General features: G+C 55.7%; 1 protein-coding gene across 1 annotated transcript in view; it reads left to right on the plus strand.

The window, feature by feature from the left end:
• The first annotated feature begins 6,573 nt into the window (after positions 1-6,573).
• Positions 6,574-25,158, plus strand: part of ARHGEF17 (Rho guanine nucleotide exchange factor 17) — a 57,850-nt gene continuing 39,265 nt past the window's right edge. Inside the window, exon 1 of the mRNA XM_043906797.1 lies at positions 6,574-10,199. Coding sequence (XP_043762732.1) covers positions 7,017-10,199 — 3,183 coding nt within the window. The 5' untranslated portion in view covers positions 6,574-7,016. The remainder of the gene's footprint in view (positions 10,200-25,158) is intronic.

Here is a 25,158-nt window from a genome sequence, read left to right on the forward strand (position 1 = left end):
GAAATGGAGCTGGGTGGGACTAGGGCATTAAATGCCAGGAAGAACCCAGATCCCACCTGTCCTCCACTCACCCCTCCACATGTGCCTCCTTCAGGCTCAGGGTGTCCTCGGTGCCTGGAGACACCCCCACAAGAGCCCCCGAGGGAGGGAAAACAGCCCTTCAACACTGCTTCATTCTTTTTTTTTTCCTGAGTTTTTTTTAATTTATTTTAATTGGAGGCTAATTACTTTACAATATTGTGGTGGTTTTTGCCATACATTCACATGAATCAGCCATGGGTGTACCTGTGTTCCCCATCCTGACCCTTCCTCCCACCTCCCTCCCCATCCCATCCCTCAGGGTCATCCCAGTGCACCAGCCCTGAGCACCCTGTCTCATGCATCAAACCTGGACTGGCGATCTATTTAACATATGATAATATACATGTTTCAATGCTATTCTCTCAAATCATCCCACCCTCGTCTTCTCCCACAGAGTGCAAAAGTCTGTTCTTTACATCTGTGTCTCTTTAGCTGTCTTGCATATAGGGTCATCGTGACTATCTTTCTAAATTCCATATATATGCATTAATATACTGTATTGGTGTTTTTCTTTCTGACTTACTTCACTCTGTATGATAGGCTCCAGTTTCATCCAACTCATTAGAACTGATTCAAATGCATTCTTTTTAATAGCTGAGTAATATTCCATTGTGTATATGTACCACAGCTTTCTTATCCATTCGTCTGCTGCTGGACCCCTAGGTTGCCTCCATGTTCTGGCTATTATAAACAGTGCTGTGATGAACATTGGGGTACACGTGTCTCTTTCAATTCTGGTTTCCTCAGTGTGTATGCCCAGCAGTGGGATTGCTGGGTCATATGGCAGTTCTATTTCCAGGTTTTAAGGAATCTCCACACTGTTCTCCATAGTGGCTTTACTAGTTTGCATTCCCACCAACAGTGTAAGAGCGTTCCCTTTTGTCCACACCCTCTCCAGCATTTATTGTTTGTAGACTTTTTGATACAACACTGCCTCATTCTTAAAGGAGAAGTCAGCAACTTGAGGAGATGCAGGGCTACCCCCAGGGCCACTCGGAGGCTGCTACACGGAGATTCCGTGGCCTGGAGCCTGCAGATCAGCCTCAGCACAGACTGCTTCTTCTAGGTTCTACCCCTGTCGTCTCATCTCCATCATTCTGGCCTGTGTGTACCTGGAAGGCTGCCTGGAGGCACCCTCATATGGAAGCATCTCAAACACAGAGCTGAGCTTATAAAACCTTGGAAGGGCTTGTGTCTTGCTGTATCTCACTGTTCACTGAACCCAGGGTAGGCAAGGTGGGAGTGGGGAAGCCAGAAGAAAACTCAAGGAGCCGTAGGAAGTGCAGGCATTGTTTATTCGCAGCAGCAAGGGAGACCTGCTTTACTCTCTAATGGCTGACACAGCAGCAACGACGACTGTGCAATTCAACTCCACGTGACCCGCCTTGACTTCACTGGACTCTACCAACTTGCCCCCTGCAAGAGCTATTCAGGTGGTGCTTATATAGGTTTACAGAACAAAAGTGGCCTGTGGTCAAGTGGGTCATCATGACATGCACGCACAATGCTATAAGTGATCTCAGCTGTTACATAACCATGTAATCACAAACGTGGGGTGAGAGAGCCTGACTACCTCCGTCTTAGCTAATTGGCTCTTTCCCTACGGCATCGTCACTGAAGGTCCCCGAGAAGGCAACAAAGGAGAATTATACCACATAAAGCCTCTCCAAGTCCTCTTCACTTGTTTTCTCCCTGCTCACGTCTCTTTCAGGCACTCCTCTGCTGGCTCCTCATCCTCTCTGCTCCTTGTCCTCATATCCACACACAGCCACACTCCACCCCCATTACTCCTCTAGTCCTTATTCCTTTCTCCCAGATCTTAGTTTTCCTCCCATAGAACAGACTGGCTGGCCTGTAGCTGCTGGCACACACACAGACCCGGCACTGACAGAACTGGTCATGGCAAAGGGGGTCTTCTGCCTTAGAAGGTAGAACGGGGACAGGGAAGGGCAGAGGGTCAAGGCAGGGAGGGGAAGGACAGAATAACTTCTTCAGTGTTTTTCCTTTCACCCTGCCTAACTGCCAAGGCTATTCAGCCACAGGGACATTTAGAGAAGGGCTCTGCAGGGGTGAAACACCACAGTAATGTCAGAGGTGTGCTTACAGCTGGTGGAGGAATCCATTCAAAGTGCCCTTGCTGGAGAGGCTGAGAGTTTAAACAGAAGGTAGTTTGATTCTTTGGGTCATGGGGAGATGGATGTGTGGGGACATCAGAAGACAGAGACTGGTTCTTAGTCTCTATATAATGCAGAACTGAGCCAAGCAGTCCAGGTGTTATCCATCTTGCCTCTGAGACCAGGCTCTTCAGCTGCCTGTCACGGGGGGTAGGAGATGGAAGAGCAGAAGGCAGAGGGCCTCCACCAGCAGCCAATGCAGTGAGGCCCAGAGGATTGTCCCAGCAACCCACAAAACTGTGACTCCCTGGTTACTTTTCCAAGAGTGAAAATTGTGGACCACAGATAAATCCCATTCCTAGTTTTCCTTGTAAGACAGAATAGCATAAAGGGTTCAGACCCCAGAGCTAGATCACCCGGGTATGTATCCTGGCTCTCATTTACTAGCTGTATTACTCTGGACAGGCTATTTAACTTCTTCATACCTTAACTTCCCTAACTGTAAAATGGGAGTAATAATGGCACCTATTTTGTAAAACTGTTGTGAGGATTAAATTAACTAACATATGCAAAGCACTTAGAATGACACCTGGAACACAGTAGGCATGCAATGAATGTTGCTATATAGTGGTTTCACCTTCTGTGCACAGAGCTTCCTCTAGGGTCCATCTCTAGGAATAGGCATAGCAGTTTTCTAAACAAGGAGCTTTAAGCAGAAGATTGCAAAGGTTTTTCTTTCTCCTTTACCTAGAAGGCAGCCAGTCTTTCATGGGAAAAAAAAAAAAAACCCAGCACACTTTTTTGAGAACAAGAGCCATAATCCATGAGCCCTATCTGTTATTGTAAGAAGGAAAAATCATTTATTACATGCCAGGACAGGGATTCCAAGCACCATTTGGGGGCTTGAATTCCTCTTCTTCTCCTGCTTTTTTTCTTTTTCCTCTTCCCTATCCTCCTTCCTCCCCCTCAATTTAACCCAAGCATTCTCAGTGATGGAGGGTAGGGGTCAGCATAGGGGCTTACCCTGGGCATGTCTACTTGCTGGAATGGGGACAGAGAAGACACAGACAGGGGTGGAGTGCAGTGAGGGGCAGAAGGGACCATGCTGGTTCAAAGGGGTCCAAGGATTCTTCTGTGGGTTAGGGAAGATTTTCTGGGCTTGAAGCAGCGCAGCTGGGTCTTGGATAGTTGTAATTAGACTGAAGGAAAGGGGGTAAGAGTGTTGCTGGTGTAGGGAACAACACAAAGGCATGGAGGCTGTTGGAGGAGGGATAGGAAGGACTGTGGCCTGATATGAAGCTGGAGAGAAAAGGGCTGTCGGCCAGGGAAGCACTGTGGAACCACAAAGACAGTAACGCCCACTGGCGGGATTCCAGGTACCATCAAATTGTTGTACACTCAGTTTCTCATTTAATACTTATAATACCTCCTGTTACAGATGGGGAAGCTGGGATCTGAATGTGGGAACTGACTTACTCAGGTCACACAGCCTTTCTCTAACCCAGATACTAGATTCTCCCCTGCTTCACCCTCCCTCCCCTCCCCTTTCCTCTCTTCACCTGCCTTCCAAGTGCCCACTTGCCCCACCCAGTCCTAGTAAGTGGGGACCCCAAGGAAGTTGTGCCAACTATAGTGTCAAATCTTTTTTAGTTAGGCACAGTCTCCTATCGTCTTCCCAGGTGGAGCTAGTGGTAAAGAACAATGCAGGAGACCCAAGAGATGTGGGTTCCATCCCTGGGTCGGGGAGAGCCCCTGGAGGAGGAAATGGCACCCCGCTCCAGTACTGAGGTGGGGCTGGCTAGAGCTGTTGGACCAGGAATCCCTTTGGTGGACAGGGAGGGTATTTAAGGATCTAAACTGGGCCTCCACCCTGGGAAGCTCACCAATCAGAGAATGACTTGCCTGCTCACAGCATCTCATGAGTGCTCCATGGACACCTCAAGGCCAAGCTGCATGGTGCTGGAACCTGCGACCTGAGTCTCTGCTCCTCTCCATCAGCTCCCTCATCTGTGATTTGGGAATAAAAACCTCTATCCTCTAATCCAGAAGTGACGTGAAGACAAAACAGGACCAGGTGTGAAAGAGCTTGGAAAATTACAAATTTCAGGACTTGCTCGGTGGTCCACTGGTTAAGAATCCACCTGCCAATGCAGGGGATATGGTTTCGATACCTGGTCCAGGAAGATTTCACATGCCATGGGTCAACAAGCCTGCGAGTTGCAACTGTTGAGCCCTCAACCAACTACTGAAGCCCATGTGCCCTATGGCCCGTGCTCCCACAACAAAAGGAGCCACTGCAATAGAAGCCGACACACCACAACTAGAGAGGAGTCCCTACTCACTGCAACTAGAGAAAGCCCGCAAGCAGCAACAAAGACCCAGTGCAGCCAAAAATAAGTAAATATGTAACAATGAAGTTTAAAAAAATAAAATCACACATTCAGATGGCAGGGGCCATCATTATTATTGGAGAGGAGCAGTGACTTCCAGGAAGACGATCCCCGCACCATACCAAAATTTCCTCAAAAGAGTACAAAGAAAACAATCTAAAGGAGACAAGAGTCTGATTTCAAGTAGAGACAGAGAAAGGCACCCTTGGGGAAACTTAAACCCACTCCATACTTTGCAGATGAGGCCCAGGGAAGTGAAAGGATTTACCCAACGTCACACAGCAAGGAAAAGGCAGAGAGGTAATAGGCCAGGCAGAGCTCTCTTCCTTACTATCAATTTCCCATTGAAGAGGGAGAGATATGCTGGCCACTTTGAGGCAGAGCTGAGACAAGGTTGAGGTGAGGGACTTACCGGAGACTGGTCTCATCTCAAAGGGGAAGAGCTTTCTCCCTACAGCCATTTCCTGTAATCCAAGGGAAGCAGCAAGCAGGGCCCCGAGTTCCTCGCTGAGTCCTCCCAGTCTCATGAGGTCTACCATCAATCCCTGAGTGTCTACCATCCTACACTATGTCAAGCCATGCCTGCTCATCTGGACGCACGGGGTGAGGGGTGTGTGTTTGGGGGTGGAGGGGGTTGATGGCAGCCACAGTCCTCTTGGGCTAAGGGGAACATGAGTATTCTCTCTTTCTGGGAAGGCAGAACCCAGGCCCAAGGACGAAGACAATACTGCTGAGGGCTCATCAGGGATCTAGAATTAGCAAAGGCTGTCTGGAGGAGCATGGTGTTTGAAGCTCCTAAAATCTGAATTTGCCATTGCCATTGGCATCCTGAATTTGCCAGGAGCTACCATTTTCTGACTTTGACACTAGTCAAAGTTACCCCGCCTTCATGACCCATAGAGAAGGCACAGTGAGATCCACCTTCAAGGGGCGGAGTGAAGCAGGAGAAGCCACCCACATCTTGCCTATCAGGAGGGCAGATCGGCCTCAGGTAGGAGTGTAGGTTTGGCAGTGGTAAATTCAGGACGTTCCATCCGAGCGCTTTGTGTGAGTGAAGTCGAACGAGGGGCAGTGCACTTTGCGAAGGGAATAGGTTTGAAATGGCTCCTGAAAGGACTAGTTAACGACAAGAATGAAGTAAAGGAAGTGAAGTCTTAACCAGTTCTCGGGGTCTTTTTGTGGTGGGTGTTGCTTTACTCGTTCAAGGTTCCACGCGGGTTGAGAGGAGCGGGGGGCCGGAAAATTGGCCAGCAGAGGGCGCAAGAACCGCGTACCCCAGAGAGCCGCCGGAGAAGGAGGAGGAAAGGGGGCGCAGGGCAGGCCTCTGGAAACGTGGGGGCGTAGTCACAAAGGGTGGGACTCCTGGAGCTGCTTGGGGAGGATTTGGGGGGCGGTCAGAACTGGACTGGCTGCAGAGGTGGGAGGGGCGGGGCGTTTGGGGGCGCCAGGGGCTGGACCCGGTCGCAGTTACAATGGGATTCGCCGCGAAAGACCTGATAGGAGGCGTGGCCCGGGCGGGGTGAAGGGGCGGGACGGGGAGCAGCGAGCGCCCAGGTTGGCCCGAGGCGTGCACTGCTCCCCCTGGTGGCGGGTCTCTCGGCTGGCAGAGTGTTTCTCCTTGTACCTGTGTCAAGTGGTGTTTGTGGGTCTGAGGTTGTCATGTTGGGGGTCCCTGGGGCAGGAGGCTTTTCCGCCCGAAAGCAGTGGGTGCGCCACCCTGACTGTGTGCTCGCGGAGCTGACCACACTCGGACGATCCGTGTTGCAGCGAGTGCTGGGGGGAGGTAGCTCTGCCCGCCGAGCTCCCAAGGGGCTCATCTGGAAGGCTGCTCCAGTCAGCCTCTGCTCCAGCGGTCTGTCGGCTCCTCCCCGATTCCCTCCCCTCCCCACCCCCAACAACTGCCGATTCCCAGCCTAGCGCGCTCCCGGAGCCCACCCCCTCTTTTGGGCGCGAGGCCCCGCCCCCCACCCCCTTTCCTCTGCCACAAAGTTTATTTGCAACAAAAGGGAGCTAGGAGAGAGCAGCCCAGAGGCAGGGGGCGGGAGCAGGAGCTCGAGGGGAGGCAGGCCGGCTGGCTGAGGAGGGGGCGCAGAGCCGAGGAACGGAGCATCGGGATCCTGCCGGGACCGGGTCGGGCCGAGATGCTCCGGGCCGCACCGGGCGAGGCGGGGGCTGGGCCCAGGAGTCGACGCTGAGGCGGGAGGGGTCGCGCGGGATGGAGCCGAGGCGGCCCGCGCGCCCAGAAACTTGAGCCGCCGCAGCTAAACCTCTGCTCGGGTCTCTGCACCCTTACCCCGCTAATCGCCTCGCACTGCGACTTGCGAGACCCCGGCCTTGGGACCCCGGCCGCTGCGCTCCTTCGGGACGGGGGCGCAGGGGGGGTTGGCCGCGGCTCCCCGAGGCCAGCCCCCCCAGAGTGAGTCCCGCCACCATGGCGGACGGGGCGCCCCGGCCCCAGCTATATCGCAGCGTCTCGTTCAAGCTCCTGGAGCGCTGGAGCGGCGGGCCCGGGCCGAGGGAAGAGGCCACGGACGCTCCGGGACTGCGGCGCCGCTCCTCGTGCCGGCCGGTCGCGGCCGTCCCGGCCCAGCCCTCCCGGCGCGTGTCCAAGCTGGCGTCGGGGCCCCCGGCCGCCCCCGCGCAGCCGCGCCCGCTCCGCAGCCTCTCGCCGTCGGTGCGCCAGCTCTCCCGGCGCTTCGACGCACAGCGTCCGGACGACAACTCCACCGGGGCCCGAGACGGGGGCGTCTCCCCGGCGGCAGCGGAAGAAGCGGCAGAGGGAGCCGCGCGCGGAGCCTGGCCCAGCGTCACGGAGATGCGCAAGCTCTTCGGGGGCCCTGGCTCCAGGCGGCCCAGTGCCGATTCAGAGGCCTCGGGGACGCCCAGCCCTGACGGGGCCGCGTGGGAGCCCGCGACTCGGGAGCCCCGGCAGCCCCCGACGCCACCTCCTCGGACGTGCTTCCCTTTGGCGGGCCTGCGTTCGGCGCGGCCGCTGCCCGGCCCGGGGACCGAGGGGAGGAGGCGGCGGCAGCAGCAGGAGCGAGCGCAGCGTCCGGCGGATGGTTTACATTCTTGGCATAGCTTCTCCCAACCGCAGGCCTGGGCCCGGGCCTCCTCCTCCTCCATCGCGTCCTCCTATCCTGTCAGCCGCAGCCGGGCTGCCAGCTCCAGCGAGGAGGAAGAGGAGGGCCCGCCGCCGCCGCTGCCCGGGGCGCAGAGTCCGGCCTACCACGGCGGCCACTCCTCAGGCAGTGACGAGGACCAAGACGGTGAGGGTGGCCCCTGCCGGGGAGGGAGGACGGGACCCAGGCCTGGAAGCTCCTCTCTGGATAAGGACTGTAGGCCAGACAGTTATGGGTTAAATCCGAGCAGCATGGACTCGGCAGGGGGATCTGGGAGCCCCGATCCCCCAACTCCTCCAAGAGCTCCTAGCGAGGAAGGACCCCAGGAGTGGGGTACTGGCTCTCCTCCCTATATACCAGGTCCCCAGGAAGGACTTCGGCCCTTGTCAGACACTGTGGGCGGAACGTTCCGCGTGGCCAAGGTGAGCTTTCCCGCCTACCTGGCCAGCCCTGCAGGCTCCCGCGGTAGCAGCCGTTATTCCAGCACAGAGACTCTCAAGGATGAGGAGCTGTGGGCAAGCCGGGGTTCTGGGAACTGGGGCGTCTATCGCTCCCCCAGCTTTGGAGCCGGGGAAGGGCTCGTCAGGCCCCAGGTGCGAGCCCGCAGCAAGGGACCCGTGGGCACCACGAGGGTATCGAGGGATGGAGGATTGGACCCGGACAAGAGCCGGCAACGGAAGTCCCTGTCGAATCCAGACATTGCCTCGGAGACCCTTACACTACTCAATTTTCTACGTTCAGACCTTTCAGAGCTGAGAGTCCGAAAGCCTGGTGGGCGACCTGGAGACCTTGGAAGCAGCCCAGTAGATGGAAGAGATTCACCATCAGCAGATAGCTCGGTGGGGCAACTTGGGCCCATGCCCGCCCCAGCCCCAGCATCGTCTGGCACCCGCCCCACACTGAAGGACTTGACGGCCACCCTCCGAAGGGCAAAGTCATTTACCTGCTCTGAGAAGCCCATGGCCCGCCGCCTATCCCGCACCGGTGTCCTGAAGTCCAGCTCCTCTGAACGCCTGCTGGCAGGCCCAGGTGCCGAGGAGGACCCACTGCCGCTTGTCGTCCAGGATCAGTATGTTCAAGAAGCCCGTCAGGTTTTTGAGAAGATCCAGCGCATGGGTGCCCAGCAGGATGATGGAAGTGATGTCCCCCCTGGGAGTCCTGACTGGGCAGGAGACGTGACCGGAGGGCAACGGTCTCAAGAAGAACTCTCTGGCCCTGAGTCGAGTCTGACAGATGAGGGCATTGGAGCGGACCCTGAGCCTTCTGTTTCAGCATTTTGCAGCCTGGGTCCCACCGGAGTGTGGCGACCCCTCTCCTCGTCCTCAGCCCAGACCAACCACCATGGCCCTGGAGCTGAAGAGAGTTTGGGAGGGTGGGCCCTCGTGTCCCCTGATACCCCTCCCACACCTGGTGCCCTCCGCCGCAGACGCAAAATCCCACCTTCAGGCCCTGGTGGGACTGAACTGAGCAATGGGGAGGCAGGTGAGGCCTACCGGTCTCTGAGTGACCCAATTCCACAGCGCCACCGGGCCGCCACCTCTGAGGAACCCTCTGGGTTCTCTGTGGATAGCAACCTCCTGGGTTCACTGAGCCCCAAGACAGGGCTTCCGACAACCCCAGCTGTGGATGAGGGCTTGACCAGCGGCCACAGTGACTGGTCTGTGGGCAGTGAAGAGAGCAAGGGATACCCCGAGGTTATTCAGAGCATTGTTCAGGGGCCGGGCGCCTTAGGGTGTGTGGTGGATGACAGGGTTGCTGGCAAAGCCCCCAAGAAGAAATCTCTGAGTGACCCCAGCCGCCGTGGGGAGCTGGCTGGGCCTGGATTCGAGGGTCCTGGAGGGGAGCCCATCAGAGAGGTCGAGCCCATGTTGCCTCCGTCCAGCAGTGAACCCATCCTGGCTGAGCAGCGGGCAGAACCAGAAGAGCCCAGTCCTGCCAGGGGCCGGGCACAGTCTGAGAGGGCCCTACCTGAGGCCCCACCTGCCTCTTCCACTGCCCACCATGACTTCCACCTTGACCCGAAACTTGCTAACATTCTGTCCCCACGGCTCATTCGCCGTGGCTCCAAGAAGCGCCCAGCCCGGAGCAGTCATCAGGAGCTCTCAAGAGAGGAGGGCAATCAGGACCAGGCTGGCAGCCTGTCTCTGGCCCGACCCTCCTCCAAACACGTTCGCCATGCCAGTGTGCCTGCCACCTTCACACCCATCATGGTGCCTGAGACACCGACTTGCATTGGCCCCCCTGTGGCTGTGCCGGAGCCCATGGGCTTCCCTGCCAAAGCCCACCCCACGATGCAGGCACCATCTCTTGAGGACGTCACTAAGCAGTACATGCTGACCCTCCACTCCAGTGGGGTCCCTGCCCCAGTGCCTGTGGATATGCCCTGCCTGACTCCAACCGCACCACCGTCTGCGGAGGCCAAGCCACCTGAGGCAGCCCGGGCTCCAGATGAGCCTGCCCCAGCCAGCAAGTGCTGCAGCAAGCCGCAAGTGGTGAGTCTTAGTGGGGGGCCTTCGGGGCGGGCCGAAGGGGGGCCATGGATGTGACTTCTGCAGGAGTCTCTTGAGTGTGCTTGTTGGGCACGTGCTCAGGTGTAAGGAAGCTTCTCGGGTCCTGGAAGTGCCCAGGTGGTTTTAAGAGTATTAATGACTCGGGCCCCCGAGGCTTCTGCTGGTGCTAACGTCAGAGGTTCTTATCTGCTGCAGTGTATTCTGGGTGATAATTACAAAGGGTTCTAATCTGGTCCTTTAAATGTTTTGCAGGGAATAGTTTTAAAGATTCATATCTGGTTTTTTATCAATACATGAGGAGCTGTGAGAGTGGTGGAACTTTCTCAAGCGCCTTGCTGACCCCCTCAGGATGTTTGAGTTTGGAGGCCCACAGATGACAACATGGGTTTGCCCTTCCTCATGTGGCTTACCTGTGGTAGATCAAAATCTGGGTCTGAGCCTGGGTCTGGGAGAATTGAAGAGGTACAAGGCATGACTTTATCTCCATAAAGTGGAGAGGGCTTCGTAAGGGACATTGCCAGCCCTGGCTTTTCTCTGTAACTCAACCTCCCATCCATAAAAATCAGGGGTTTTGGACAAGATGGTGCCTCTATCTCCTTCCAGCTGTGCTATACAGATTTGTGGGGAGTCTGTGGCTTGGCACACTCTTTGGACCTGAAATCTGCCAAAGCCTCCTCCAATTAGAATGAGGACCTCGGGGAGCACAGGGTCAACGGAAGGGCTGTCAGCAGACACGACGGGAGCCCTTGTCCCTCATCCTGCAGGCTTGTATCTTCTCTCCGCTCCCCCTTTCTGGTGACTCTGAGATGCTTCCTCCTTCCTCTGCCAGACCCCAGGCCTTGGGACTCATTCTCCCAGAGACCTCCTCTCTGCCTTCTGTCTTTAGCTGTTTCTGGAGTTTGGGCTTTTGGGTTCACATGGGTTCTAGGCAGTGTTATGGCTTGGCATCTCAGTTGGAAGCTAGATTTGAGGCTCTGGCTTTGAGTCTGGAGTGGAGATGGCCTGGGGTTATTTCAACCATGGTTCACACACCCACTGTGTTCCCTGCAGAGTGAGGAACCTAAAAACCCTAAACCTTGGACTAATTTGGTCACTGCCGGTTCTCGGCGCTCTCACGGCCCCCTCTGAACTCTCTCCCTCTCTCTTTGTTTCTCCCTCCTGTCTCTAGTTTTTCCTAGTCCTGGCTCTGGTGTCTCTCACAGAGGCTGCGGTCAGTGGGCAGGGAGAGGGAACATTTGGGACCTGTCCTTCCTTCTCAGAGCTTGGTAGGGGAGCTCAGGTGCCTATTGTCTTTGTGGGCGGATGGGGGAGGAGGGATGACAGCAGGGGCAGCTCCTGCCAGGGACCCCCTCCCCAGATACTTTTCCCATATAATTATCTCCTCTGGGAGCCTTGAGGAGTAAGTTAGGGGAGTGAATCGAGGGACTTGGAGAGACTGGGGGGAGGGGGCGCTAATCCTAAGAAGAGGCAGTGAGACGAGGTGGGAGTTTTTGCAGAATTGACTCCAGGTCTACTCTCATCACTTTGTCCTTCTGTCCTGCCTGATCTCAGGGAGAAGCTTAGCCGCCCTCAACGCCCCACATGCCCCATGCTGCCCCCAGAGGGATATGAGGTGGGACATACCTGCTCATAACACAGGCTTCTCTCTGTGCTCAGTGAAGGCTCTCTCCAGCCTCCAGGCCTTTGCTCGCTCCAGTCCCCTTCTCTCTCCAGGCCCAGCATAGTGTCCCCTCTTACCCCTTAGGGAACTGGTGAGTCTGTCGTTGCAAGAGCAGCGTTTGAGCCCCGGCTCCAGATCCCTGTGTGGCCTAGGATCAGTCCCGTCCCTGATTTTTGCCTCAGCTTCCCCTTCTGTAAGTAATGGTCTCTACCTGGCAGGCTTGTGTATACTGTGCGTGGGTGGTATGATCACGCCCTTCCTGGGGGCAGGAGAGAGGGGAGAAAAACAGGGTTCACTGTCTCAGCTGCTTCTCAGTGACCAGCCTCGGCCCCTCCTCCCTGCGCCCTACTGCCTCCTGAGCACAGGACTGGGCCTTCTGGCCTCAGTATGACCTGGTAGACTTCAGTCAGCTCAAAAGAGATTCACCATCCCCTGACTCCCAACTCACTCATAAAGCCTGGAAGTTCTCCCATCTGCTCGCCCGAATCCTTCCTGCTGTCCCCTTCCTTCTGGCTCCAGGAAGATGGGGAGCAGCTGTCCAGCCCTCCTTCTGGCCTCCGTGGAGGAGACAATGTCCCCTTGTTTCGGGCCTGGGGCTCCAGTCACGCTCCCTGGGCTGTGGGTGGAGATGGTGTGGTGTGGGCTCCAGAATAAAAAGGGAAGAGGCTGTCACGCTTTGCTGATGAGGCAGAAACCAATGTGAGCCCAACCAGGGGGCCGGCAGGAGAGGCTCTGGGGACAGAGGGGGCTCCTACCCTACCCTTGGGCTGTGAGGAGTCCCTCAAAGTCAGGTCTCTCCCACCCCAAAGTCTGTTTCTACCCTCTATGTGGTGCTGCCCCCGCTGTTGGGAGCAGGAGGCCTGGTCCCGCGCCCAGCTCCTCTGAGACCTGAACAGAGTCGTCTTGGGTTTCACAGTTTTCCCATCTGTACAGTGGGTGGTTAGGCTGCCTGGTCTTTGAAAGTCTATAGGATGGACTCAGCCTGTAGGGTGGTCAAGGGAAACAGAAGGAGTTAGGATATGGCTGGAAGGGAGAGAAAGGCAGCTCTATGCAACAGCTGTAAGGATCTAGGAGCCCAGGGAATAAGGGATAGCTCATGGTCACTTTCCATGAACACCTGCTTGCAGATATACTGGGTGGAAGAGGCCCAGCTATGGAGCATTTCTGCCCTGCCCCCTCCCACATGCCTTGTCATTTCCATTTAGGCCCACAGTAACCTGGAAGATCAGTAGTTCTTCATCCCAAGGCTTCCCTGTCCTGGCTTTAAAGTACAGAGTCGATCCAACCTTCTGTCCTCAAGTACCTGATACCCATTTGAGAGAAGTGGCAACTCTAGTCCAGAAACAGGAAGTGACTTGTGTCTCAGAATCAGATGGATGGACTCAGAACTTTAGTGTATTGAAACGGCAGTAACAGTGGCTGACATTTATCAAGTGCATACTATAAAGAATCTGCCTGCCAAGGCAGGAGAGGCGGGTTCGATCCCTGGGTCAGGAAGATACCCTGGAGAAGGAAATGGCAACTCACTCCAGTATTCTTGCCTGGGAAATTCCATGGACAGAGGAACCTGGCTGGCTACAGCCTATGGGATTGCAAGAGTCGGATATGACTTAGTGACTAAACCACCACCACCATATGCCAGACTCTGAATGTTTCAGTCTTCAAAAATGAAAGCTGTGAGAATCTCACAAGGCTGAATTCTTAGAATTGCAGGCTCTTAGATTCCCACTGAATCCTAGAATGTCAGTGTCTTGGAGGTGAAGGGGCCTGAGGGTCCTTGTTTCTTGATGGAATTGGCCTGCCATCTGAGTAATGGGGTAGGGTCAGGGGTTAGTTGGGGCCTTTCCTGCACCCCCAACTGTCTGAACACGTTCATGGTAGTTACTTAATGCTCTGGGGCCAGGGTTTGTGGTGGGAAGAACTTCAAGACTCAGAAAGGAGAACGCTGACTTTAAGGTCACCTAGTATGGCAGGGCAGAGCTGGGCCCATGCACCAGCCTGACCTTGCCCACACCCCCTGCCCCCAGCAGACATGGCCCCTATCCCCCCTCTTGCCCAGCCAGCTCCCTACCTTGCAGAGGACCGCCTGGCTACAGCTCTTTGTCACCTTTCTTCTCTCTGTCTCTCCTTGGCAGGGAACCCACGGGGTGGGGGTTCTCTCCTTTCCCTCTTTGGCTCTTCACTCTGATTTTTCCATGGAAACTGGCTCTGGGAGGGGAGGCGATTAGGACATTTGGAATTCTGAGCAGTACCAAATATCTATAATTAAATGTCTTGTCACCCAGCAGGAGGAGGTTGGGAAGGGGAGGACAGGCAGAGGGCTGTCCCTTTTGTCTGTTTATTCCCTGTCTTCCCCCCCACCCCCAGTACTTTCTAAGGGTCCTGGGCTCTTAGGGGAGTGTGGCCCAGGAATAGGTTGTCCTCCCCCCACCACAAGGAAGAGCTGGGGGATGGACCAGAGTTGCGTCTGACATTTTCCAGCCCTGAATTTTCAGGACCAGCTGGGTTTGGGAGGCTGGGAAGCTGCTGCTAATCCTGTCCCCAGCCCCCTCCCTCCCAGGACTTGTCCCTCCTGCTTCCTTCCCGCCCATCTGTGATCTCTCAGGCTACACGTGCTGCCCCGCAGCGGGGTGGAGGCACCGCCAGGCTGCCGAGGCACTCAGAGAATTCAGGATCTAGTAGCTGACTGGAAGGGGCTGTGGGATGTTGAGGGACTGGCCTGGGTGCTGGCAGGAGACACTCCCTGGAGGAGGCTCTGTCTGGAGCTCTGCTTTGAATCTCCAGAGAAGACAGGCAGAGGTTCTAGGAGGAGCAGAGGCTAGTAGTTGGGAAAGAACAGATTAAACTGTGTGTCCTAGGAGTTTGTTTCAGAGACTTGGGTGAGCTTTGATAAGGCAATGCATTCACCCTTGCAACAAATGCTTACTGAACCCCTGGACACTCAGGCTCTCTTCTAGGCCCTGGGATTCAGCAGCACACAAAACAAAGACCTGACCTCATGGAGTTTCCAGGCTAGTGAGGAGCCCTGTCTGTAAATGGAATCCTTATGTTTCAGAGAGAGATGAGGGCTGGGACTAGATAGAGGATGACAGGGTGGTGGGGGGGCTATATTAAATTAAGAAATCTGAATAAGGTCTCACTGAGGAGGTGAGACTGGAGAGCAGAGACTTGGGGGGAGCCAGACAGGTGGCTGTCTTATGGGGAAGAGAGGAACAGCAAGTGCAAAGGCCCTGGGGTAAAAGTCAAGAGGACAGTGTGAATGGAGTTAAGTAGGAGATGAGGTCAGAGTTAAGGGAGAGTGGAAGTGGGCTGGGGCCAGATGAGGTAGATTTCAGAGACTAGTCGGAGGTCTTCAGTGTTTACTTGAGGTGAGACAGCAGGCCATATTTTGAGGTTCTGAGTTAGAGTAGTGACCTTATCTGACTTATGCTTTCACAAGTCTGCTCTAGCTGCTCTATGGGGGTAGACTGCAGAGGCCCAGGGGAAGGGGCATCAAGAGGCCACTGGAACAGTCTGGGTAAGAGGTAATGGGGGCTTGGGCTGGGGCAGAGGCAATAGAGTAGGGGGTTTCTGCTGCAGCTTCTTGTGGCTGTGAGGGGTCACTTAGAGTGGGGAGAAGATTGACAAAGCCCCCAGGGTCAGCTGGAGCTGTAGGCTGCACCAGACGCCCCTGTAGACCTCTGTTGGTGTGGCTCAAAGGCTAGGAGGGTGGAGGTTTTCAGGGCCCTAGTGAGGCAGGTGAAAAGTGCTTCATCCCACTGGTGTCTCCTCTGCAGCCGCTGTGACACCTGTCAGCTCCAGCTTGTGTGTTATCTGAGACAGGGAGCTCGTGCCACCCACAGGCAGTGCTATCCCTCCCATCTGGTCCTCCAGCTAGAGGGGGCATCCCACTACATAGATGAAGCAGGCTCAGGGTGGACAGAGACTTGCCCCAGGTCCTGGGTCTCGAGTATGGAATTGGGCCCAAGGTGTCCTGACTCCCAGGCCATACGTTGGCCCCACAGAGTTCCCACTAAGCAGAGCTGGCAGGGATGATGGTAGTAGGGCGGGGGGAAGGGGGAGCCCATGTTTCCCAGAAAGGCTCGCAGCCCTGGCGTACTTATTGGGAAACGTGCCCAGGCAGCCTGGCGCCTTGGCTGGCAGGCCCTGAAACGGGGGCGCTGGGTCTCTTGGGAAGCAGGAGCCTATTAGAACCATCCCCCCCCATGGGAGTTGATCCTCCAGGCAACCTCCACCCCCACCCCCGGGCCTCTGGGGCATTCCAGGGGTGGGCAGAGGCAGAGGAAGACTGCCAGGCTGCCACGCTCTGAGCTGAGACTGGTCCCCAGCCCATGACAAGCAGGCGCCTAGGGACCCAGCCAGGGTATCTGAGCCCCCTCCAGTAGCTTTGGGGCTCATGAGGGATGACGTGGTAAGACACGTGGAGGTTGGCACTAGGCATCAGGAGACCTGGATTCTAGGCTTGGCCTCTCTGTTTTCCTGCTGAGTGTCCTTAAGTAAGTCCCTTCCCTTCTCTGAGTCATAGATTCCTTCATGTTCTTAGGCACCAGGAAGAACTCCCTCTTCTGCTGGGAGAGGTAACAGCTGTCCTTAGTAGGATCCCAGCTTGTATTAGTAGACTCAAGTGCTGGTGGCTGGGATTCACAGTCCCCTTTAGCTTGCTGAGGAGACTGAGGCTCAGAGTGGGCTGAGACTCACCCAGACTTGGCCCCTAGGGACCCTGTTCCCTACAACCAGCTGCTGCTCTGCACCCTTCCGCACATATAGAGGGGGCCTCTCCCCCACAGTTGTGGCAGATTGTGGGGCTCACTCTGGGGCCTGCCACAGAAGTGTTGATGCTGCTGCTGTGTGATGTTAGCACTTTCTTTGGGGTTTGGTGCAGTTGTGGAGCTCTGAACACTCCTGGGGCAGGGAGCAGGGGAGAGGGGAGTCTCCAGAGGTATCTGAGGTGGGAGGAACATGAGCTGATTCCAGGGTCTAGGCTGGCAGATGGGTGCTGTATTAGTTTCCTATTGCTGCTGCAGCAAATGACTACGTGTTTAGTGACTTAATACAAGTATTATCTTATAGTTCTGGAGGTCAGAAAAAATGGGCTTCACTGGCCTAAAATTATGATGTTAGCAGGGCTGAGTTCCTTCTGAAACCTTTAGGGAAAAACTGGGCCCTGTGTCTTTTCCGTCAGCGGAGGCTGTTGGCACTTCTTGGCTCATGGCCCCTTCCTCCATTCTCAAAGCTGTCAGTCAGGTGGCACGGTGGTAAAGAATCCACTTGCCAACGCAGGAGACATAAGAGATGTGGGTTTGATCTCTGGGTCGGGAAGATCCCTTGGAGTAGGAAATGGCAACTTGCTCCAGTATTCTTGCTGGGAAAACCCCATTGACAGAAGAGCCTGGCGGGCTATAGTGCATGGAGTCACACAGAGTCAGACACGACTGAGCGGCTAAACAGCAACATAGTGTCTTCAGATCTCTCTCACGCGGAACCAAACCTCCTTCCTCCCTTGTAAGGACCGTTGTCATTACTCTGGGCCTATTTGGAATATCCAGGATAATCTTCCCATCTCAGAATCTGTAATTATACCTGCAAAGTCCTTCTTGCCATGTAGGATAGCATTCACAGATCATGGGGATTCAGACCATGTAGGATAACATAGTCACAGGTCCTGGGGATTCAGATGCAGACATCTTTGGCCTTTATTCTGCTTTTGACAGGCGGGCAGAGGGGTCAGGCTGTCAACTTCTGGAAGCCAGAGCCCCCAGTAGGTGCTGGTCACCGGGCAGAACTGGTGAACTCAGGCCCCCTGCATTTATCCTGCACTCATTTCTTTCCCTGATCATTTGTCACTTTCATTTATCCATTCATTCAGCAGTCATTTGTTGAGCCCTTGAGGGGCAATAAGAACACACAGAGAAAGCTTGGACATCATCCTTGCTTGTCAGGGATTCCCAACAAGGGTCTTAGCCCGCCTATGTGGGTGGGATCCAGAGGGTGGCTGAGCCCTGCTCTGGTGGGAGAGGGACAGAAGAGCCAACGTATCCCCTGTAGATGGGTTTGGCTTCTAGAGTCGCTGCCTAAAAATTGGGATGAAGTAGCTCCCAAGAAGGGCAGTTGGCAGGAGAATGTAGAGCCAGGGCAGAGAGAGAAGAGTGGGATCTATGGTGGAAATCATAGATTTCCACATCTCTGCTGGACTGGCCTGGGCTGGCTCAGGGCAGATGGCCAGGAGCTCCCCTCCCCCTGTGCTGGGAGCTCTGTATGGGGCATTAGAGACCCTGGTGCTGTTGGACCAGAGTCAGGTCCCTTCAGGCCCCGAAGGGCCGAGGTGCTACCTAAGAGGTGGCCCTGAAGGGTGGCACATGGAGGGTAAGGAGCATGGTCCATGTCCCTTCTCAGGCTGGCTTTGGGACCCAGGGCAAGCATTTTCAGACCCCTCTGAATCTGTAAAGTGGGTGAATTATCCCCTCACTCCATTAAAGATTATGATTAAGATTGAATGAAATCATGCCAGGAGGGTTTCCTCAAGAAATGTTAGCTCCTTCCCTTGTAACTGAGATGCTAGGATTCTCTGATCCTAAGAGACCCTGATTCCAAAATGCTCAGGTTCTCAGCATCTCTTTCCAGCCATGAAGCAGAGGACAGAGCTCTAGATAGGAGGGGTGGTGGGATCCTGGCTACATCTGTAGAGTGGGTGACCCAGCACCCTGGGCCTTTGGAGGTGGGCAGAGGGAGAGGGGCTGGGCAGTGAGGTGGAGCCAAATGCCCACTGACCTGGCTCCTGTCTCCCGCTCCCTCACCCATTTTGTCACCACCAGCCCCAGCCTAGGAGCAGAGCCAGGTCCCAGACCCACTGGAACCGGCCTGTGAAGTGGTTCTCAGTCCCCTCTGCTACCCATCCTGGGCTGAGAGGCCCTTCAAGGTGGGAAGTCTGAGGTCCATGTGCCTGGTGGGCTTTGGGGTTAGACAGATAAGGGTTGACATCTCAGACCTGACCCTTGTCTCACAGCTGGGTGGTATCTAACAAGTCATTGCACCTGAGCTCCGAGCCACAGCTTCCTGCTCTGCAAAGTGGGAATGCTAAGGAGTTACTGTGAAGGCCAGAGAGAAAACTTATGGAACGAATCCTCAGCCCATGGCCCCAGGTCTGGAAGCTCTCAGAATTCTGGCCAATTTAAAGGGTATACTTCTGAGATTGCCAGTTTAGACCACAGAATCTCCTGGTTTCAAGATGAAGGAGTCTGAGTTTTTGTTTTTGTTTTTGTTTTCCTGCAGAAGACAACTTTTAACTTAATTTTTTCATACATTTGAGATGATTACTTCTTGGTTCTGAGATTCTGGGGCCGGGGAGGAGCGGGCCAGTGGGAGAGCAGTTGAGGGACTGTGATGGTGGGGGCCAGGCTGAGGGAGCAAGCACCAGGTTGGTGTCTGTTTCCTGTTTATTGGTTCCCAGGGGGTGAGCAGGCCCTGCTCCCCAAGCAGCATGGAGCAGGAGGGAGGGAGGCCTGGGGTCCTGGCTGCCAGCCAGCCCCACAGCCTGGCCTCCTGGGACTGCCGAGACCCTTCCCTCCCCCAAGCCCCCTTGGACAAACATCCAGTCCTTTCCCAGGACAGGGCATTGGAGGTCAAGGAGCAGATGTGAAGGGAAGGGGCAGAAGGACAGGAAAGGACTCCCCCCACTCCCCCCAGAAAATCCTACTGGATTTTCTGTGTCACCGCAGTCTTGCTCCTGGTTCCTCACTGTCCCTGTCTCTCTTTCCCTGTGTCCCTGGGGTGGGGCCTGGTGTGAGATGTCCAGCTTCTTGGCAGGCTAGGAGGCAGAAGAAGGAAGAAGAGGGGCAGGGCCTTGAAAGCCAAGATGGCCCACCCGAGAAGACCCTTAGAAACCAGTGTGTCTTCTAATCACCCCTCACCCCTGCATGATTCGGCAGGGAAGCTTAAGGCACAATGAGGGAAGTGGTCTTGCCCAAGGCCACGCGGTAGTGGACCAGGCCCAGCCATCTGCCCGTGCACCTCACAGCTGGGTGTAAGGGGCCTCGCTGGGGAATTCTTGAGAGGGCAGGGGACATAGTCCCTTGGCGTTTTAGAGAATCGGGCTGAACCAGGCAGGAAAGAGAAGCCTCGATGTATGTCTGGGGCCAGGAGGGCAGGGAGATCTCTGACCAGAGCGCATGGGGAGGGGGTGTGTGTGTAGGAGCCAGGTTTAAAGCCTCAAGGCCGAGTGAAACCGCAGAGGCTTTGTCCTGTGGGCAGTGGGGAGCCATGGAAGATAAGGAGCTGAGGAGGAGGAGGAGCGCCAGACGGGCACATTGAAAAGCATTCTCTGCTTATGGGGGGATGACTGGATTGGGGAGCAGGGAGGTTAGAAAACTGGGCTTAGGGGAGCAGGTGATACAAGGATGGAGAGATACTTACTAGGGTGATAATTTGGAGGTAAAATTGAAACTTAAATTCAGAGTTCCTGTCTGAAGCTGGGGTAGGGAGAGTAGGGCCTACCTTCCTTACTGGAGTTAGAGAATGAGGCAGTGGACAGGGTGCAGGGTCATCTGAATCAACCTCCTGCCTTGGGGCAGAACTTCCCTCTGCATTTCTGGAAGGGCGAGGGAGCTCTGAGTCAGCTTGGGTCCCTGCCTCTGTGTTCCATGTGCTTTTCGTCTAACTTCAGATCTTCTTGCTCCCGTGGAAATGCCCTGCTTCTCAGCAGGTTCACCAGAGAACAGCAGAGCTCCAGGCTACCTCCCCAGCCAGCCCTTCCGGGCGCAACCTGAGTGGGGAGCCTGTGGGAGAGGAAAGGAGCAGGCCTGTGCTCCCTGGCTGGCTAGGACCCAAGATAAGGCACTTGGCCTCAGTCTTCCCATCTGTAAAATGGGAGTCCCAGATGTGGCAGAGCCTAGAAGAGCTCTGGAGTCTGCAGGCTCTCGGGAGCTGGGGGAAGAGGAACTGGTAGGTGACAGGCCAACAGCCTTGCCAGCAGTGCTCACAGTGGGTCCTGTAGTTGCAGACAAAGTATCCTCATGATGTTTGTGTCATAGACCTCAAGACAAGTGCTGTTCTGTGGCCCTGCAGTCCTGGAGGAGAGCAGGGCAGAGGCTGTAGGAAGAGGAGTAACTCAGATTTGGGGCCTGCTCCTGAGCTTCAGTTTCCTCATCAGAGGCCTAAGTATCCTTCTAGCTCTCTGCTACTTCTGGGCCCTCCTCTTCACTCCTGCCTGGACCAGAGCTTCCAGGCTTCTCCCCAAGGCCAGCGGGGGCGTTGCCTGGGGCGGGTGAGGAATTTCCGAGGGAACAGCTAAATTCAGCCCCAGCTAAAAATAGTCTGGGCCTGGCCCAGAGGCTGAAGGAGGAGGAGGAGGAGAAGGGCAGAGCGGGCCAAGCTGCTCCTCCGCTTGCCTCGCCTCTTCACCTGGACCCCAGGCCTGAGCTGGGAGGGCCTCCTCCCGCCTCCACCTCTTTCTTCTACTCATCCCAGACCTTTCCTCGCCGTGGGCACTGGCTTTCTGTTCTCCTCCTTCCTTTGTTGTTCATCCTGCGCCCGTCCCCTGGTCTTGCTGTTCTGTCTGGTGTCTCCTCTGCATCTCCCTGCCTCCAGCAAAGCTGGAGGCGCCCAGCCAGGACCAGGCCTCAGGAAGAGGGCCCTGTATAGGGTGATGTTCCTTCAGTGTCCTCGCCTGAGAGTCAGGACCCCTCCCCTACTTAGGACTCAGAGCTGTTGGAGCTCCTCTCTACTCATGGGGGTAGACAGGTCTCAGAAGATTTGGGGGGTGTGAAGATGGGGTGGGGCCTCCAGTTTACCTGTGACTCAGTGCTTGGTTCGGGTCAGGTGACTCCACCTGAGGCCAGCCCTCCTGTTCCAGGCACGTGGTGGGGCATCAGAACACATTAAATGACTTGGAGGGAGTGGGGAAGCAGGAGGAGGAGAGCTGGTGCTGCCCCTGGGGAGTTCCCAGGCTGCTCCGAGCTCTTCCCACCGCCCGTGTCCAGCGCTGTGTGGCTCTGCCCTGGGGATCACAGGCCTGAGCAACTAGGCTGATGGGCAAAGGGCGCTTCCTGAGCCCGAACTGATTGGAGATTAGGGTGGGCACTAGACACGGAGGCCCAGAGCGGGTGAGGTACCAAGCTCGGGTCACAGCCTTCAGGAGTGAGGAATTGAGGCCGACCTCCCTCCAGGAGATGCAGGAGAGAACCTTGTCTAATGCAGAGAGAACCGGAGGGAGGTGATGGAAAGTCTGAGCAGGTCTGGTCCACAGCACCTGCCTGAATAAGGTGCAGGCAAGGGAGTGGAAAGTCACCAGTCATGGCCACAGAGCTTGGAAAGCTCTTCCTGTGTGCCTGGCACTGGTGTGAGCCCTTTCCACATATTCCCTCATTTAATCCTCACGACCTGTCTTTGGGGAAGGGCTGTTTCCCTGTTTCACAGGTGAGGGACCTGAGGCACAAGTTAGGAGTTGGGATCCGAGCCCAGACAGTCTGGTTCCAGAATATGTGAGTGTTACTTGGGCTCTTGGATTTCAGGACTGCTGGGGTTGGGGGGTGGTGCCGTTGCCAAGGTGGGCACATGGGAGGAGAAGGGTGGGGTTCGCTGGGCATGGGGAGCCCCTGGGACGCACAGTCCACAGTCCTCATCCTCAGAACTAGCACATAGTAGTTGCTCAGTAAATATTAGTTGCCTGGCTTAGTTGAATAGGAGAGGTCCTTGGGGAGAGAGTGGGTGACGTGCAGGCAGAGGGAATGTTTCCTCCTGTCCTGGGCCCAGGGACCTTCTCTGGGTGCTCGAGAGCCACTGAGGTGGGTACTGGACTCGGCTGGTGGAGAAAGCTCAGGCCCAGGAGGTCGGAAGGGTGCTGAGCTGAGCCACAGGCAGAAAGAGGGTGGGGGAGGAGTGCAGGCCCGGCAGGGCTGGCGCAGTCCCGCCTGCAGTATCTGGAAAGCAGATCTCTTGGGCCATGGCCGGCGTGACTCAAATGGAGACAAAAAAACCTTCCATATTTGGACAAAGAGCCCAGAGAGGCCCGGACCCACAGCCAGCCCAGACTGCTTCCCCCATCCCCCGCCTCCTGCCCTGTCTCCCCCTGGGCCCCTAGCCCTGAGCCCTGTCCCACGAGTTTAATTCTTGGTCCTCAGGCAGCACTGTGGCCCCTTCCCCTCTGTCATCAGGCCACCTTCTGCGTGGCCAGGCCTGGGCCATGTGTGCTGGGGAAGAAACACCCAGTGTTGGTCTCTGAGCTCCACCTGGAGATGCAGAGGAGCCCTGGCAGAGCCCGCGGGCTGGATGGGGGACAGAAAACCAATAGTTCCCGTGAGGTGAGGGAATTGACTGTAGACCCCCATCCACCCCAGTGTGAGCACAGCCTGAAGTCACAACATGTACACACACACATGCACAATCCCCAGTGGACTTCTGTCCCCACAGAGACATCTGGGCAGATCATCAAAAGTGAGGACCTAGCCTGAGTACCCCTCATACCTCGCCTGGAGCAAGGTTTAATGACAGTGAAGTGGGAGTCAATACAGGCGGCCAGGTGTCAACTGAACAAGGGATACGAGTTGGTGTTACCCATCTGGCGAGATGTGAACAGAGCAGTTCTTCCTTGCACTGGAACCCTGAGTGTCCAACATGGGGCTCAGTTGGACAATGGATGCTGGAACCAGGTGCCTGGGGAGAGGGCCTCAGCTTACCTTCTGCCTGGAGCAGGACCTCGCTCCCAGGGGGAAAGTCCGGCAGTTTGACTGAGGACTGGGTGCTCATTGTCACTGGTGGAGTAACTGGACTGACTGCACAGCTGCTGCTGGCTTTTATAATTAGCCCTGGGTAATTAACTGTGGGATCAGCCTGGTAAAGTGCTTGAAGAAAGCCTGGGGTAACCTTTAAAATTCAATTCCATTTCCATCCACTATATATTGTGCTTGTAAATTCAGGGTGAGTGCGTGGGAAGGGGTTCCTGCCCTAGGGAGTCCCATCTGAGAACTGAGACTTAGAAGGAGGGTAAGGGAGGCTGATGTGGGGCCGTGGCTAGAGCCTTGAAGAACTAACAGGGCCCTGACAGACAGAAATGGGGCCAAGGGCTTTCAGGCAGAAAGAACCAGGAAGGCAGAGGCCTGTTATGGAAAAGCTCTGGTGCATCTGGGGTACCATGAAAGCTCCCTGGTTCTGAAGAAGTCAGGTGGGTCCTGGGGAGTCTGGAAGGCCAGCACTAAAAGTCTGGATTTGATCCCAGGGCAGTAATTTCCAAGCTTTTAAAAATAGTAGAACCTTTTCTTCTAGGAGACTCTTGACACAGAGCTATAAACTAGGTCAACTTGGAACCTTGTTGATTTAAGTGAAGGTGGGGGCCATGGCTGCCCTTTGACCACATCTCCCTCATGATGTACTTCCATGGAGCCCCCTGGGACTCAGGCTGACAATCCCTATTTGGGGCAGTGAGGCTCTGGTGTAGGGTTTAGAGCTGAACAACCTCTCCCTCCAGTTTCTCTGCAGGCTCAGAAGTTCAGCACCCGCCACCCCGCCACCCCCCGCCCCAAATAAAACCCAGTTTAGCCCAGCCAGGCTCCCTGGGCAGGGACAGACCCCACTGGGAGCCAGGTCTCCAGGGGGAGCCAGGCTGATGGAGCACCCCACCCTGGGGCTCCTGTGAGCAAATGATTCCCCCCAACCAGGAGACTCTAGAGCCAGGTACGGCTCCACTTGACCAGGAGGATGACTTGTGGGAATGATGGAAAGACCCTGATTGCCAACTACTGCTGCTTGGGAAGGTGCAGGCCCCTTTGTGGGAGGTGGGAGCTGGCATGCTGCCTGGCCCGGCTCACTCACTCACCTGGAGTCTGGTGGAGGCAGATCCTTTAGAGGTCCAGGAGTTCCACTGGTACCTCTGGGGTGAGGTAATTTAGGTTAGAGTCATGGAGACTTCCCCAAAGTTGAGAGTGAGTAAAAAGGAAGTGTGAACAGGTGTTGGCAGGAGGAAGCCTGAGCTCTGAGCCTGGGAATTCCAAGGCCTCAGGAGCCAGGCTTTGCCCGCTTTGGGCACTGGCCTAACCCGGCCCGACACACAGCCTGCACTCGCACTTCTTTGGCCACCAGAATCGTGAAATGAGTAGGAAATTGCCAAGCATAAAGATAGGGGAGGCTGCACGTGGCAGAGAGACTAGCACATGCCAGAGTCTAGGGTGTAGAAGAGTGTGATGGGTTGGAGGAAGTACGATAGCCAGAGCAAGATGCAGTCACTGTGATACAGTGGGGAATTTGATGCTGGTGGGTCAGTAAGGACTGGGTCATGCAGGAAGTCGGGGGCCA

Source organism: Cervus elaphus, chromosome 1 (assembly GCF_910594005.1).
Source record: "Cervus elaphus chromosome 1, mCerEla1.1, whole genome shotgun sequence".
In the NCBI taxonomy this organism is placed as follows: Eukaryota; Metazoa; Chordata; class Mammalia; order Artiodactyla; family Cervidae; genus Cervus; species Cervus elaphus.